This window comes from Apostichopus japonicus, chromosome 22, assembly GCF_037975245.1.
Source record: "Apostichopus japonicus isolate 1M-3 chromosome 22, ASM3797524v1, whole genome shotgun sequence".
Taxonomy (NCBI): domain Eukaryota; kingdom Metazoa; phylum Echinodermata; class Holothuroidea; order Aspidochirotida; family Stichopodidae; genus Apostichopus; species Apostichopus japonicus.
Window position 1 is genome coordinate 9,598,836 of NC_092582.1, and position 16,352 is coordinate 9,615,187.

General features: G+C 44.9%; 1 protein-coding gene across 2 annotated transcripts in view; it reads right to left on the reverse strand.

Moving 5' to 3' along the window:
- LOC139963339 (TNF receptor-associated factor 2-like) overlaps positions 1-16,352 on the reverse strand; it is a 41,706-nt gene that overhangs the window by 10,252 nt on the left and 15,102 nt on the right. For both annotated transcript variants that reach the window (XR_011791558.1, XM_071963985.1), the window contains exons 3-4: positions 6,491-6,509; positions 3,179-3,220 (exon numbers count right to left, since the gene is read on the reverse strand). Coding sequence is in view for 1 of the 2 variants with exons in the window: in XM_071963985.1 (XP_071820086.1) it covers positions 3,179-3,220; positions 6,491-6,509 (61 nt within the window). In the remaining variant the exon portion in view is untranslated. The remainder of the gene's footprint in view (positions 1-3,178; positions 3,221-6,490; positions 6,510-16,352) is intronic.

Below are 16,352 nucleotides of genomic sequence, written 5' to 3' on the forward strand. Positions count from 1 at the left end.
TTGACCTTTTGACCTTGGTTTCAAATGTAGTTTGATCTGCTGATTCCAAAAATCAACACGATAAGTCTGTACAGCCATCCTAACTCCGACCGAAAACTTTGACCCCTTATAAGTTCGCACACAAAGGTCACACGGGGGTCAACCTATGGATATTTATGATCGGAAGGTACCTTTGACATCTGAAAATAGCATCGAAACTGTAAAAATCCCCAAAACATGAAAAGGTCACCAGAGGTCAAATTGAGGTCAAGGGTCACCCAGATGTGGGTCGACAATTGGATTACACTGAAGCAACTCCCAACCCTAACGGACAATTCGTTCTCAAGTTATCGCAAAAAAACTAGTTTTTTAACATTAATTGACCTTTGGTGACCTCACATCACATGACCGTTAAGTTTCAAAATGTTTCCCTAACCAGTTCACAACTTGTCCCAAAATATCAACCTTGTCGCACATTGGCACTGGGAGTTATTGCAGTTTTAGTATTTTGGGTTTTTGGACCATAACTGACCTTTGGTGACCTTTGTGGGCACCAAAAACAATAGGGTTCATCTACTCACTATGGGCCACCCACCCACCAAGTTTGATCATGATCAGTCAATCCCTTGTTGAGTTATCGTGCATACAAGCTTAAGCGTCACACACACACACACACACACACCCACACACACGCCAACCTGAATACATAGGTTCCTTTGCTTTTAGCAAGGAACCAAAAATTTGTGCTGAATCTAAAATGGACGTGTCGTATCGTGTCATGCCTAGCAACTACAAAATGTAAATAAACAAACAAAAAATAAAATAAACGAAAAAAACAACTACCGTACATCAATAAACAAATGAGTAAATGAATTAAACAAATCACTACACGAACACGTTACCAAATTACTACACAAATAAACAAATATGTCTAAACGAAAAAACAATTGCATAAATAAACAAAGAAGTAAATAATCTGAACAAATAAAAACATAAATAAGTTAAAAGACAAATACATAAATTAAAAAGTAAGTAAACAAACAAATACATAAATAAATAACAATGATGAAGGTGTTGTTACATCCACTGCACACTGTTTGCAATAAACTACCTGTACTGGTCAAGGTCACATTAATGCCCCTTGATAAGTTACATTTCTTAAAACTGTCAGACACTATCAACTGCCTGTCAGGAAAACACTGCATGTACCACCAACTGGACTAGCAAACTGGTCATCAGTTGTGTTTTTAAGAACATGCATGCTGCCCTCATATAAAAATATTCCATGTTACAAAGGTCAAGTTGATAATTTGAAATAGTCTGGCATAGTGCAGCAGGTATTAACCTTTTTGTGATTTCACTTACTTCTTACAAAGGGGGGGGGGGGTAAATTTTTGTCTGGCCCCTAAAAAAGGTCAGATTTTTTTTTTTTTAGGACATACAGTAGGTTCTGCCTGCCCTCCGGAAAAGCTTTGGGCCACCCTAAGAGGAGAGGTTAAGCCACGCCCGTACTGTCACCAAGCATGTTGAGCACTACTTTAAATACTGCAATTAATTAAACTTCAATTCTTCTTTTTGTCCACTAAACAATCATAAAGTTTGAAATTATTCATGATTACATTCCATAGATGATATCACCTAGAAACACTTCAATATTAATATGAATAATAGTCAGATTGATGACCCACCCCCTCCCCTCTCTCCAACAGTACTATAAAGTACTATACACAGATATAACTCTACACTTAAATAAGGCCTTCAGACTTTGGATTTGATCACGTAGTGTAAATTATTACGTAATATGAGGGGGAGGGGGGCATGAGACCCTATCCCCCTCCCCACATTGGTAATGCTACTGTCAAGGATTTTGATGACCAGTGACATTGCCATGGGGGCATGGCAGGGGCACAAACTCCCCCAACTATTCAGCACCCCCCCTCCCCCAACAAAATATTCCATATCAGAAAAAGAAAGAAAGAGATACACAAATTTTGACTTCTACTGACTATATAATTAACTTAAGTCTAACTCCAAAATTCTGTTGCTAATAGGTTATTGAACAGGTTCTTGAAATGATTGAAAGCACAAAAGTTTGAGGTGATTCCCTCTTTCATCCCCATCCGAAGCCTTATGTTAAGCAGGCTCAAGTAACACATGCCAACATGGCACCAGTTTGCATTACCCACATTCTGTGCTCCCCTAAATGTTGCTCTCATTCTGAACCACTCCCCTCCCCTCCTGTCTGCCCCCCTCTACCCCGTCCTGTCCGACCCTGGCACATCCAAACTATCTGGCAATGGACTCGGGGATGACTTTTTTGGCCAAACAGTAAATAAGACAACAAGGGGACTTATAAGGGTATACAATTATCATCTACTAGATCATCACTTTATTACAAACTGCTTTAATAGTAGTATCTAACATGTTTTAAAGTTTATAGTATTTCAGATTTTTGTTATGAGCTTTAATTGTCCAAAACATTTTAAAGCTGTTGGATAGTCTTGTCTGTGACACTTTTTCTTTGAACATACTTAACCTGGTAGAGTAAACTAATTGCATACAGATGACTGTATACCACTGTACAACAGTAACAACACTACACAATGAATGTTGTGTATGGTTCCACAATGTTTGGACTTTCTACTTGAGACCAAAAGTGGGTTAACTTCAAGCTGTTGAGATGTTACCCAACTTCACACAAATACAGGTATATGACGGAATGGAAAACGTGACCAGTGCGTATCAATTTATCTTCTGAAATGCCCTCAGATAGTTCACAGTAAATATTTTGCCAAGGAAGGAGACAGATAATATTTTGCTACAGTGGAAAAATATTTTCTGGTTTAAACTTTACAAAATTGAAACAAACAATTTTGCACAGGTCTACACTGTGTATCAATTTGTTTTATTGTGAAAATGGTTCCTTTCTTTAACATTTTATGTCAAATATAACAGGAACGACCTTTCAGGAGGGTTACATTACGTACAACACCTGAAATGAAAGCTGGGCTAGCCAGCCAATATGGACACAGAATTATTGACTTCCTTCCTAAATTAAGTATAAAATTGGAATGACGATTGGGTAATTATTACCTGTAGACTATATACGTGAAACAGACATACTAAACTTACTAATATTATTGTTCATTCGAAAGAATCATTTTACTTTGCAGCTAAATTAAACTTAAATCGTACTAACCTGCAGATCACCCAGTGTGCTGCTGATGGCAAAGTTTGAGTCCTGCAAAGAATACCAAGGATAAGAGTGTAAAAGATGATAGAAGTGAAGACGATTTTACAATGACTGGATTAAATATGAGGAAGACAAAGAATATACAACTGATGGTAAGATGGTATATGGATATAAAGTGAAGGCATTACCGGTAACTTTCTTTCAAAGGCTAGCGGAACTGACGATCTGGCTGACTTTTCACAACGGTTTAGCTCTATTCTTGTGTGATTTCAATGGTTTGAACATATTCCACCAGAAACAGAAAGAATCATACTTGTAAACATCGAGGGTCAAGCTACTCAAAGCAAGGAAATTCTCCCCCCAGCTTAATGAATGTGTTGATTTTTTTTATATTATTATTGTCATCTTTAATGAGGGTAGTCCTGCTCAGTGCAGAAACACTGCTTTCCAGAGGAGCCCTCAATACAAATATCCGACATCTGAACAAAATACATAAGTTTTCATATTGTGTTTAAAAATATTAACATTTGGCAAGCATTTCAAATTTGGGGGAAGACTGTTCCACGACCTGACTCCAGAAAATTTAAAGGACCTTTTACCATTCCCAGATTTTACAGGAACAAGTAAAACATTAAATTGACTGTAAAAATAACATTCCCCTAAAAGGGTGAAATATATATAGCAGAAGCCTTATTTCACCAAAGTCACAATAAATATTTATTTAGATAAATGTGCAATTTCTATCCCAACTTCCCAAGGGAACCACGTTCAATTGGAATTGTTCGATAAGATTATGATATACCTGTAGAGGGAGGTCATATTCAGATCATTTGCAATTCAAACATATCTAGCCTAACATCGAAAAACAATGCACAAGTGACTACACATTGATGCAGCCTTTGTCTTTTCTTTGGTTGCCATGACAGTTACTTCTTTGGTTACCATGACAGTTACGTTTTTTGTATGCAACTCATTTCTGAAGCATGCAAGATAAAACTAAGGATGTTGAGACACTGACTGTCTTGTGTGTGTACTAACTTTATTATCAAAATAAGGAAACAGGCTCTAAATCTTAATAATATTAGAAATACGGTCAGTCTTATTACATTCATTGATACTAAATGCTACATGATAGACCAACCAGCCAAGGAGAAGACCAAATTTCAGCAAGCACTGTATTTCTAAGGTGGTGGTGGAGAAGGGAGGTGGGGGAGGGACGGTTATAACTCCCCCTCCCCCGCGATTGATTTAGGTAGGGGCGTCTGTTTCAGTACGAACAAACCAAAAACAATTGAATTACGATCTACAGTACAACGCCTGTTCCCTCCAGATGTCTCTTTCTAAAAAGGGAACCTTTGAACTTTTCTTGAAAAAGTTTTTTTTCATAGTTTAAAACAAAGACATGTGATATATACCTAAAGTTGTTGATAGCCAATAAACCCTGGACTACAATATTAAAACAATAGGATCACTTCCCTCACCAATGTGAATAAGTGAATGAGATTCATCAAAGAATGTTCATCTTGGTTTCAAAAGATAACAAATTTAAAAGTGTTTCATGGAATGCATGATTCATAAATAATAACCTTTGACTTACACCAAAAACAATAGGGTTGTTACAGATACAGTAAATACCAAAGTATCAGGTTCAGCCTGAGAAGCGGCGTTTCTATTTTGTGTGTCATGAATTGAGTTCAGAGAAGTTTCCAATCGTGACCTCAAATGACCTTAAGCCAGCGATTGATCTATTAAAACAAAAAGAGCAGGCGATGGTTATGAATGAACAACATTCCACAGCACTGTTGAACTGTTTAAAATGATGGAGAAGAAAACTGAGATTTCAAGATGCAGAGGAATATGGAGATGGAGGGAGCTCTCCTGAAAGTGAATGCATCCAAAAATTTTAGGGCCAACCAGGACTAGGTGACCTTCTTTTCAAAAGTTGATCATAAACAAAACCAATTTATAACTTTGGCACCATGTTCAGGTTCTTTTAGTATCACCTGAGGAAGAGTTACACATTATAAGCTACAAGTTTTCCTGCTATTTGTGAGATATTTACTTCAATGTCTTTTGTACTCAAAATACCAGCTATTTGGGAACGATCATTTCAGGCAAAATCTAAAAAAATCTGCAAAGTGAGTAATCCTTAAAATATGATTGCAATGGATGAAGGTAAGATAGCTTTCTTCAACCAGTGAATAATGAACAGATTTCTTTACTAATTGAACAATGAAAACCTGTCTGAATTGTAAATTTGAAAGGAAGAGTGTGTTGTAGGTGGTGAGTCCAGTATTAGAAGTTAGAAGGCATGGTAGATTGTGAAGCATTTGCTTCCTATCATGATCCCTCCCATCCTCCCCCCAGTAGCAGGTTGGGTTGGTAGCATGAGAAACATTTGCTCCCCTATCATGATTTCTAATCCCCCCCCCCCACCCCTCCCTTCAGCCGCTAGTTTTCCCCCAAGTAGCAGGTTGGGTTAGGTTGATATTTGCCCCAGTAGCAGAGCCAAGGGGATGGTAGCACAAGAAGATAGTCCTATCCTGCTCCTACTGTATCATGATTTCTAACCCTCCCCCTTCACCCGCTAGTTTCCCCCAGTAGCAGGTTGGGTTAGGTTGATATATGCCCCAGTAGCAGAGCCAAGGGGATGGTAGCATGAGAAGATAGTCCCCTATCATGGTGGTCCCCTCCCAACCACCTCCCCCAAGTCAATGTTGCTTAAGGTAAATACAGTATATATTAATTTGCACTTTAAAAAAAATGTCTGTCCCCACTCTGTCGTCTCAAAACTGTTCGCTCACACATGTCGAGCTGCAATGATGAGCCTATGACCTCAGCATCTCTGAAGCCGTGAAGGAGCATTCCAGAGTTTGAGCATATTTAAAGGTGAGTATCATGAAATCCGCAGTACTAAGCTGCAAGGACGTTGCCAGTGCCCACTCAGTGTTTTTCTTGAGAGCTCTGTAACATATCAAGAAGTACATTTCTGCAGAAGGTCATTCTTTAAAGGAATTGAAGACTTGCGCACAAAGAAACGTCTCATGCCGGTAATCTGACCTAGTTTCGAATGAGGTGTAACAGAAGTGTTAGATACCACCATCGATCCCAGAAAATACACCCACAGCTTGCTACCGTCTGTAATTAAACACTAGTGTACAGTCAATACATGCAGCTACGTTCAATACCCACAACAGTGTACATAGCAGCGATAGACATCTCAGGTCCAGCTAAAGATAACAAGGTATCACGTTTCATTACTGTCTGCATTTTGTAGCGACACAAAAAATCTTCACTTGCATGTAAACAGCAACATACCTGTTCCGTCTCTGGCATTCTGCAGAAAGACAAAGAAAGACAATTTATAATATGCATCACTGGTAACCATGGAACTACATCAGGAAGGAGTTGGGGTTTCCCCTTCAGATATCCTGTGACTAAAGGGGTGAGTGAGATCTGAAGTGGATCTGCAGAATTAGCTGTCGTCAGGTATGCCTTGGATATTTTCCTATCAATACATATAGGTCGTAAACACACATTTTGTATATGTATCATACTCAGATTGCTTCATAGGTCCAGACCGGTAGAGGCGTATACATACAACATACTACTACGGCAGTGTATTTGTTGAACTATCTTCCTTCTGTCCTTTCACATTAAGGTGAACATACTTCTGTCAACTCATTCCGGACACGATATTGACCCCAATATTGACATCAAGCTGTAGTATTACCTAAAGTTTAAACTATATGTTTTATAAAGTGAGTGTGATTTTGAGATCTCATGCTTTGACCTGTGTTGACCTCAGATGACTTTCACAGAAAAGGATACTGTTCCTATATACTCAATAAGGCAGATCCACATTCCATGCATGTATACTTGAAATCAAGATCTACTTTTTGAGTTTTCACATTCACAAGACATTGACCTGAGCTGTTGACAAGTGACTCCCTACAATTCCAATAGGGTTGGCTTATCGCATACTCACCATGCGGAATCTAAATGTATACCAACTATGACTATCAACCAAGTTTTTAATTTTGGTCAACATGTGTTACAAGGTTTTCAGGCTTTGACTTTAAATGACCTTGGGCATGGGCATGAACTTCATGCAAACACACAAACTTGTTTTTTTTCCATGTAATATAGAGCTACAACAGATAACCTCTCCCTTTATTTATATGGACCAGTGACTATATTGTTATCTATTGCTCCAACAACTAGTGTTACCGATCAACTTCTTTTGTCCCATCATGTTACCTTTGCGAGGCCGAGACAAGTACACACACATTCCATCGCATAGATTCTAAGTTACATTTTGCCTTTGGTAAGGAATAACAAATTTGTGGAGCACCCATATACTGTAGATGAAAAACATGCGGTACCTTACTTTGGTATTGACAAGGCCATTGTGCAATATGTTTCTGTATGGTCAAACTCCAAAATGGTCCGTCCTCACAAGAGAATGGTAGATTCCTTAACATGTATGTTTCAGAGGCTAACGTATTGTGGTGTTTCATACATTACTACTCAGTGATGACTATACTAATCAGCAATCCTGTGGTAAACTTTGAAATTAATCATATCCTGCCAGGACTTTTTTCCATAGGTCTGCATAATAATCATCTGCACGCAGGTGCAATTGTTTCCCCAAACCTTAACCGGTTTGTGAATTAACGAGCGACGTACTCACCTCATATAACCTATGCATTACCGTATTAACCTCGCTCTAGCATCTGGCAATTTGTCTGTATGTAAGTGTGGCCATCTCCCTTCCGTAATTTCCAGGCCGCAATGGTGCGGCACCGGACGGAGAAGGGGGAGAGGATCGACCAAGGGGCGGAAACCCCGAGGATACAACCAAAAACATTCTCACCTGAAGAGGCCCTAGGTGGGCTGGTGTGGGTGACAGGTGGGTCCTGAGTGGGCCCGAAGTGGGTCCAGAGTGGGTCGTCGGTGGGTGTAGGCGGGACCCCACGACATCCCTCGAAAATTCCTGGGGGGAAAGGCCGTCACATGGTCATATCTGTGTGGCCAGTTCCCCTAGTATCCGAGGAGGGTATCCGACGTGGTTGTATGGTTCCGTCCGCGAGGTCCCCCATAGTGGGGAGGCGGGTCGGGATGTTATATGAGGTGAGTACGTCGCTCGTTAATTCACAAACCGGTTAAGGTTTGGGGAATTCACAGCGCGTACTCCCTCACCTCATATAACCTATGCATTTGTGACACAGGAGCCCTGGCGGTGGGTCGAGGATCTCGCGGGCGGCGGACCTAGGGCCGCTCGGGCAAAATCCCCTTCCGTGGCAGGGGTGTTTGTGAGATAACAGGCGACAAAGGAAGACGGGGTCTTCCAGGCCGCCGCCTTCATAATATCTTCCAGGGGAACCCCCCGGAACCACGCCCTGGACGTGGCGTGGCCTCGGACGTCGTGCGCCCGGACGGGTTCCCCAGGCTGGGTGTGGGCACGAATTAAGTCGGCCATCCACCGTGAAATGGTGTCCTTTGAGGCCGGGGTGTAGGGCGACCGCGGTAAAATGAAGAGCCTGTCCGAGGTACGTAGCTGTTTGGTCCTCTCTATGTACCACTTAAGGGCTCGGACAGGGCACCAGCGCTTGTCTTCCGCGATTGACGAGGCTTGTGACAGACTCGGTAGGAAGATCTCGTTCGGGGTAAAGGTTACTGATTGGTTCTTTGGGAGGAAGTGAGGGTCAGGTAGTAATCTGACTCCTCCTGGTTCGAACCTCGTGAACCCCCGTTGGAGGGTGAGCGCGTGGAGACAGCTTCTGCGCCTGGCAGAGGCGGCCGCGATCAGAAACAGAGTTTTGTGTGTTAGTTTGTCCAATGGAGCATTGTGTAACGGCTCGTACGGAGAGCCCGCAAGGGTCGTCAGGACCTCGTGGAGGGCCCATGACGGGGCCAGGCGGCGCCTGGGAGGGCGTCTGTGGAACATGCCCCTTAAGACCTGGCGGAGGACCGGGTTGGTTCCTACTGAGGAGCCATCCGAGAATCCGCTGTGAACCGCTGCTATTGCGGAGCGGTAATTTCTAATTGTACTTATTTGCTTCCCTTCTCGGAAGAGTTCGAGTAGGAAGGCCGCCACCTGGTCTACTGAGGCCTCCACGGGATCAGCAGCGTTGTCCCCGGCCCAAACATAGTATCGGTGCAGTCTAGAATCGTATGTTTTAACCGTGGACTGCCGGCGGGCATCCACTGCAATGTCCGCAACCTCCGGTGGAAACCCCGCTGTCTGGAGCGAGAGCCGGAGAGTTTCCACGCAGCTAGATGGAGGCTCGTGATGTCGGGGTGGGTTATGTGGCCGCTCCGTTGGGAGAGGAGCTTGGCGGCCGGTGGGAATTTGTATGGTAGGTCCACCAGCATTTCGATGATGAGTGGGAACCATGCTTGATTGGGCCAGCAAGGTGCGATCAAAAGCATGTCCGCTTCCACGTCCCGAAGCATCGTGAGAATTCTGCGGAGTAATCCCAGTGGGGGAAAGGCGTACATGGAGAGGCCCGCCCATGAGACGACTAGGGCGTCGGTCTTCCAGGCCTGCGGGTCGTGGTATCTGGAGCAGAACGTCGGGAGTTTGGCGTTCTTGGCCGTCGCGAACATGTCGACGGACGGCCTGCCGAACAGGTGGAATATGTGGTCGGACCACGTTCGGGAGAGCTCCCATTCCCCATTGACTAGATACCCCCTGGACAGTGCGTCTGCCAGTATATTGTCTTTCCCTGCTAGGTGGGACGCCCGTAGGCCGATCCGAAGGGAGTCGCAGAGGACGAGCAGGTCCCATGTCCTGCGTAGGAGGGCCAGGGATCGAGTGCCCCCTTGACGGTTGATATACGCCACGGTCGTGGTGTTGTCTGACCGGACCGTGACAGTGTGGCCCGTTAGGTGGGTTGCCCAGTGACGTACGGCCCTCAGGACCGCTTCCGTCTCTAAAATATTGATATGGAGACCCCTCTCGGGCTCCGCCCATTCGCCGGCAACTGTGTGTGTGCCCCATACCGCTCCCCAGCCGCTGAGGGAGGCATCCGTCGTGATCGACGTTGTAGGGGCTGGGTTCCGGAAAGGTCGCCCTGCCGCGATCCTGTCCGACTCTGCCCACCACGTGAGAAACGGGCGAAGCCCCGTTGGAAGTGGGATTGGCGTTGCCGCCGACGACCGATCCGGGGCATAGTGTTTGAGGAGGTGCCGCTGGAGCGGCCTCATTCTGAGTCTGCACAGGTCTAGAAGGTCTGTGAAGCTCGCCATCTTCCCCAATAGGCGCTGCCACGTGAGCGCTGGGGTATTCCGATTGCCTAGTATTTTTCTGGCCGTGGCCACTAGGCTTGCCGTTCTTTCGGCCGTCGGGTAGACCATGCCGCTGGCGAGGTCGAGACGGGCCCCTAAGTATATGATCGATTGAGTGGGCACGAGGTTGGATTTCTCGACATTGATTAACCACCCCAGTTTCGTCAGGAGGGAGACGGTGGCGTTTGTACTGGCGAGAGCCCCTTGTTGGGAGTTGCCGAGTACTAACCAATCGTCTAGGTAGGCGAACACCATTACCCCGTTTCGGCGGAGGTGAGCCAGGACCGCCCTTGTTACCCTGGTGAAAACCCTGGGTGCCGTGGAGAGGCCAAATGGTAGCGCTGTGAAGCGGTAATCTATGGCCTTGTACCTGAACGCGAGGAACCGCTGGTCCTCGAGTCGGATGGGGATATGTAGGTAGGCATCCTTTAGATCGACGGAGGATGCCCACATCCCTGGGCGCAGTAGGTGGAGGATTGATGTGAGAGTCTCCATCCTGAACCTCTCCGGTCGGATGAACCTCCTGTTGAGAGGTCTGAGGTTCAGGATGGGCCTCCAAGTCCCGTTCTTCTTCGGCGTGAGGAAGAACGAGGACCGGAAGAGGGGGCCGTCCGCGTTTGCGGTGGTGACCCGCGTAATGGCGCCTTTTTTGAGAAGACTGTTGATCTCGTCTTCGAGGGCGGCCCGCTTTTCCGGTATCTCGGGTACTGGCGTGGTTGCGAAGAGGCCATATTGGGGTGGGGTAGACGAGAACTCTATCTCGTAGCCCCTTTTTACCACGTCCAGTACCCAGGCTCCTGGGTCGATTTTCTCCCAGTGAGCCCAGAAAACTCTTAGTCGCCCCCCCACCTTGGCCTTGGCCGCTACGGTGGGGTGGGCATCCCTAGGGCCGTTTACCGCGCCCGCGGCTTCCGCGGCTTCCGCGGTATTGCGGGCGGTACGGCCTGTGTTCGGGCCGCGAAGGAGCGGATTGTTGTTGCGTTCGCGGAGCGCCCCGACTCTGACTGTAGCTGGATCTTGAGCGGCTACCTTGTCTTGAGTCAAAACGTGGGCGCGAGGATGAGGTCGGGCGGGACATGTGCTCATCCGCCTCCCTCAGAGATTTCATTCTCTCTGCCTCCTCCCGGAGTTTGTCATCGAACTTGCCGCCGAAGAGGTCGCTGCCCAGGATCGGTAAGTTGCGGAACGCGTCCGCCGTGGATCTGGACGACCAATTCAGGGAGTTCAGAACCAGGTCCCGACGTGTCAAGGTAGCCTTAACCGAGACGCGGGCGAACTGGTCTAATACCATCCTGGAAACGGGTCCCAGGAGGGCAATGATGGCGGCGGTATCTTTGCGGGAGATACCCGATGCCTGGGCCTGTTGGAACGATCTGTTCAATAGCTCGGCGAAAAGTAATAGGGCTGACGAGTACTTCATCCCTGCGCGGGAGGCCCTATCTACGTCGAACAGGGAGGATTCTAGGGTCTGTGCACCCTTCTCCCTGAACTTGTCTTTGCCGTCTAAGGCACCCGCCGACCGAAGTCTCTCCTTCACTTGAGGCGGGATTTGGGGTGGCGTGAAAAGACTTTCCCAGTCTTCGTCGCCCACGTGGAAAGTGCGATGGGCTGATCGCTGGAAGGCTGTCCAGCGTTTCGCCTGTGCCACCGCCTCGAACCGCTCTCTACATTCCACATCCACCGGGATGGAGGCTCGAGGCTTTTGGGTGGCCGCGTTCAAAGTGAGTTTGGATGCCGGCCCCTCGTGGGCCCGCGCATCCACCCTTTCCTCGAAGCCGAGGACTCTGCGGAGTACTGCCGTCGCCTTCTCAAAGGCTTCCGCCGAAATTTCTGTACCCCGTAAGGGTTCTTCATCCTCCGCCTCGGAGTCTCCACTGAGGAGGCGGGCACTAGCTGCGATTGACAGCGCATCATCAGCTCTGGAGGAGACGTCGTCCCAGGGATCTGCCTGGGCCTCCTCAGGGGCGAGATCGTCCGTAACCGGTGCTGGCGGTGGCGCCGGTTGTGGTGGAATTGACGGAGCCCCTTGTTGTTCCGGGTCCTGTTGACTCGGCTTTTGTAGCAATTGTCCCAGGAGGTCTTTAACCTGGGAAAGGAGAGCCTGCCCCGGATCTGGGGATTGTCTCCTCTTTCGTTTCTTGGCCCTGTGTCGCCCAGAAGAATGTCCGCTCGAGGACGAGGGCGACGAGCCAGACCTCGACCTGCGTCGAGGTCGCCGGTGTCTTTCCCGGCTCCTACCGCGGCTACGGCTGTGGGTACGGCTTCTGCTTCGGCTTTGGCGCCGTTCCGTACTCTCCGGGGAGAACCCCGAGAAATCTCTCCGGTTGTGGTCCCACGACCCCGGAGTTGAAGTAAATAAGTCCGCCACCGCTTGTCTTCGGGGGCTTCTGGACTCCACGTGGCCTGAAGTGGACGGACCCTCCTGGGGTCGCGGCCGTGGCTGAGCTGACGCCGCACGGGAATTAGCTCCATCTCGTATGGATACCCGTTCCTGAGGAGGGTTTGAGCCATCTCGTATGGCGCCCTCCGTTCCCCCATGTTTAGGGCTTATGCCATCTCTTATGGCCGCCTGGGGTTCCTTCGCCGGCGGCTTCTTTTTCCCCTGCTTTGAGGAAGCCGCCTTCTTTCTTTTTTCTGCGGCTTTATCCGCCAGCCAGGTACCGATCAAATCCCAGCGCTCCCGGGTCCAGTCCTGGCAAATGGAGCAGGTCTGCTTACTCCCGCATGGGCGACACTTTGGGCATAAATCATGCTTATCCCATGCTTTGAACGGACGGAACTGCTTACAAGAACGGCAGTTTTCCATCCTTTTTTTTTTTTTTTTTTTCGAGAAATCTCCGAAAAAATTTTTTGAGAAATCTCCGAGACCTGAAGCTGTGAAAACTAAATTAAAAACAGTTACTTTACTGCAGAATGAAAACGTACACGGCTGCTGTACGTGAACAGTAAGAAATTCGTATCTAAACCAGTACGAAAAATAAACAAGGCAGTTACTTTACTGCAAAGGGAAAACGTACACGACTGCTGTACGAAAACAGTATGAAGAACTAAACAAAGCAGTTACTTAACTGCAAGTAAGCCCACGTACACGACTGCTGTACGTGGAAGTAAATAAACGCTAGGAGAACGCTACACTAAGGTGCGGGCCTAGCCACGCTACGTGAACCACGTTCACGAGGTAAACCAAAAAAACGTTCGAAAATCACGAAAGAAAAAAACGTTTCAAAGACAAAAAGCAGTTCAAACGTGCAGGACGTTGAATAGATGAAAAAGAATTACAAAAACAACGATAAACTTTAGACGAAGTAATTGAAATCTTAGGATTTAGTGAGAGCAATAAGAGAGCGATACTTGCGTAACAGCTGGCAATTACGGAAGGGAGATGGCCACACTTACATACAGACAAATTGCCAGATGCTAGAGCGAGGTTAATACGGTAATGCATAGGTTATATGAGGTGAGGGAGTACGCGCTGTGAATTATGTTTACTAGCTGTTTCTAGCACTTCTACACCCCTTTCTGCTTGGTAATGTATACTGGTTGTTTGCCAAAAATATTGCAAAATAGCAATGACCAATTGATATGTACACTGTAGGAGAGATGTGTAGGGTTGGTGAATAGACTTGGGACAATGCTTGGGGTGATCCAAGTAATCATTTGACTTCTTTGGGGGTAATCAGTTACAATGCAAGCTGACTTTTATGTAAACAAATAGTGGTCTGTGGAATGGCCTCCAAAGTTACTTCTGGTACAGTAGTCTGATCAGAAATTTGGTCGTCTCTGATATTCCCTGACAACCATTACACATTTTCCCTGAGCCGGGACACCATAATAAAGTGTGATTTGCTATGGCAAAATTTAAATTTGTACATTCTGGTGGCAGACAATTCAAAACTTATATTGAAGGGGAAACTATTCCACAGTGTTAGGTGAAAACCCCATCTCGATCTCTTGATCCCTAATTTCGAATTATATTTGATTGTATTATGTACAGGTAGGGGCCCCTCAGAATGCTGGTGCCCCTCAAAATGTAGGTGAACAAATATTATTGGCTAGGAAAAAAAACTGAACCTGTCATGAACTTTCTATTATACTTTTTAGATAGCATATATGTATGATGAATTTAAAATTGCCAACAACTCAAAAATTATTTTATAGTTTCCAAAAAAATATATGGGTACAATCATCCATTTGCTTACTGTGCATCTGAAATTTGCTATTAATTGAAGTGTACCTTCTTGGCACTGCATCAAAAACGGACAACTAGGGGGTAATTTACATTGCAAAATTACATGTTTGTAGAATGATGATCAGTGAAATATAGCACTTTGTACGTAACTTGATATTTTTGAAAACATCATTACTTGATCAGAATCAGCATTTTGAGGGGCATTAAACCAGCGTTTTGAGGGTCAATAAAAACAAATATGAAAAAAATTAATAAATCCATTATAGTGTAATATCAAAACTGTTTTTTACATGAAACATATAATTTTACACTAATAACACCAAAAATAAACACTAACCTCACATATTTTGTAATTTAACTACGTTAAATAAGTTGCTCTCATTTTTTCTTAAATGTTCTGAGAAATATTTACTATTTCCTTCTACAGTATTCCCTCAATTCTATGTCCATTACATTTACTAAGATATGTACAATTCACAACATACTGCCAAAATGACTACTATATAAATGAAGATCTCATTTGGATGTAAGTTTTGCTACCTTTAAGATTTTTAAAATTGTGGGTCAGTTCAACTGGGTGGGTGCTTATGGGTTGGCGCAAAATACAGTACCACACACATATACTGTAAACGAATATTAATTACACTTTAAAGAACCTACATTCACATGTAACAGTTTCATGTAGCTGAAGAAAGAACAATCTGTTTTTAACTGTAATGATTTATATTTAACAGATATTGAACAACTTTATCATTTGAAACTTTAAATTAAACAAATAAAGCATCATCAGAAAAGACAAACTTGTAAAGGGTAATAACTAAACTATAAAATTAATCAACTTTTCATTTCACATACACATGTTTATTGATAAATGTATTTCTACATTCTTCCACATTTCACCATCCCTGGTTGCACTTCTGCTTCATACACTTCACCATAAAATATGGGAGCAGACTCTTTTTCCATTTCCTGTGGCATACCCTTATCTACTCCAAATGGCTTCCCTAAACATCTCACACAGACATTATCTCCCACCTTTTGTAGAACTCTACCAATAAATACTCCCTCTTAATATTTCACCTTAACCCACATCGACACTTTCACATCCTTCATATCCAACCTTCTTAACCCCATCACATCTACACCTTCAACCTCGACAGCATCTACACCTTCAACCTCAACGTCATCTGCACCATCAACCTCAACCTCTTCTACACCTTCAACCTCAATATCATCTACAGACATCTCTTCAACAGATGAGTCATCAACAAGAAGTCGCCGACGCACACGCTTCCCTTGTGTGCAAGCAGGCAAAATCATATCAGGCTTGACTCCATTTTCATCTTTACATGCAGCTTTACTGCATATAATTGGGAAGATTACACTGTCTCTTCAACTTATTGTCTTGTCTGGCTTTGTCCCTTGCTTCGTTCTCTTTATTCAATAACTCCACTGACTCTTATATTTGTTGTCCTTCCATGGATCCATAGACTTGAGTTACCCTCATGTTACTTGTTACCTTTGGTTTTGGCTTCACTTTCTTAATTGTCAGTAGTCCATCAATCTCCTCCAATGGTGTGCTCTTGAATGAATCTTCAAGCTTCTGGATGGTTTCTATTGAGTTCTCCAGTTTTGGCATATAGTACTGCTTGGTGTACTTCTTGATGCCAACTGGCGACTCAACCATTGATGTGTTGG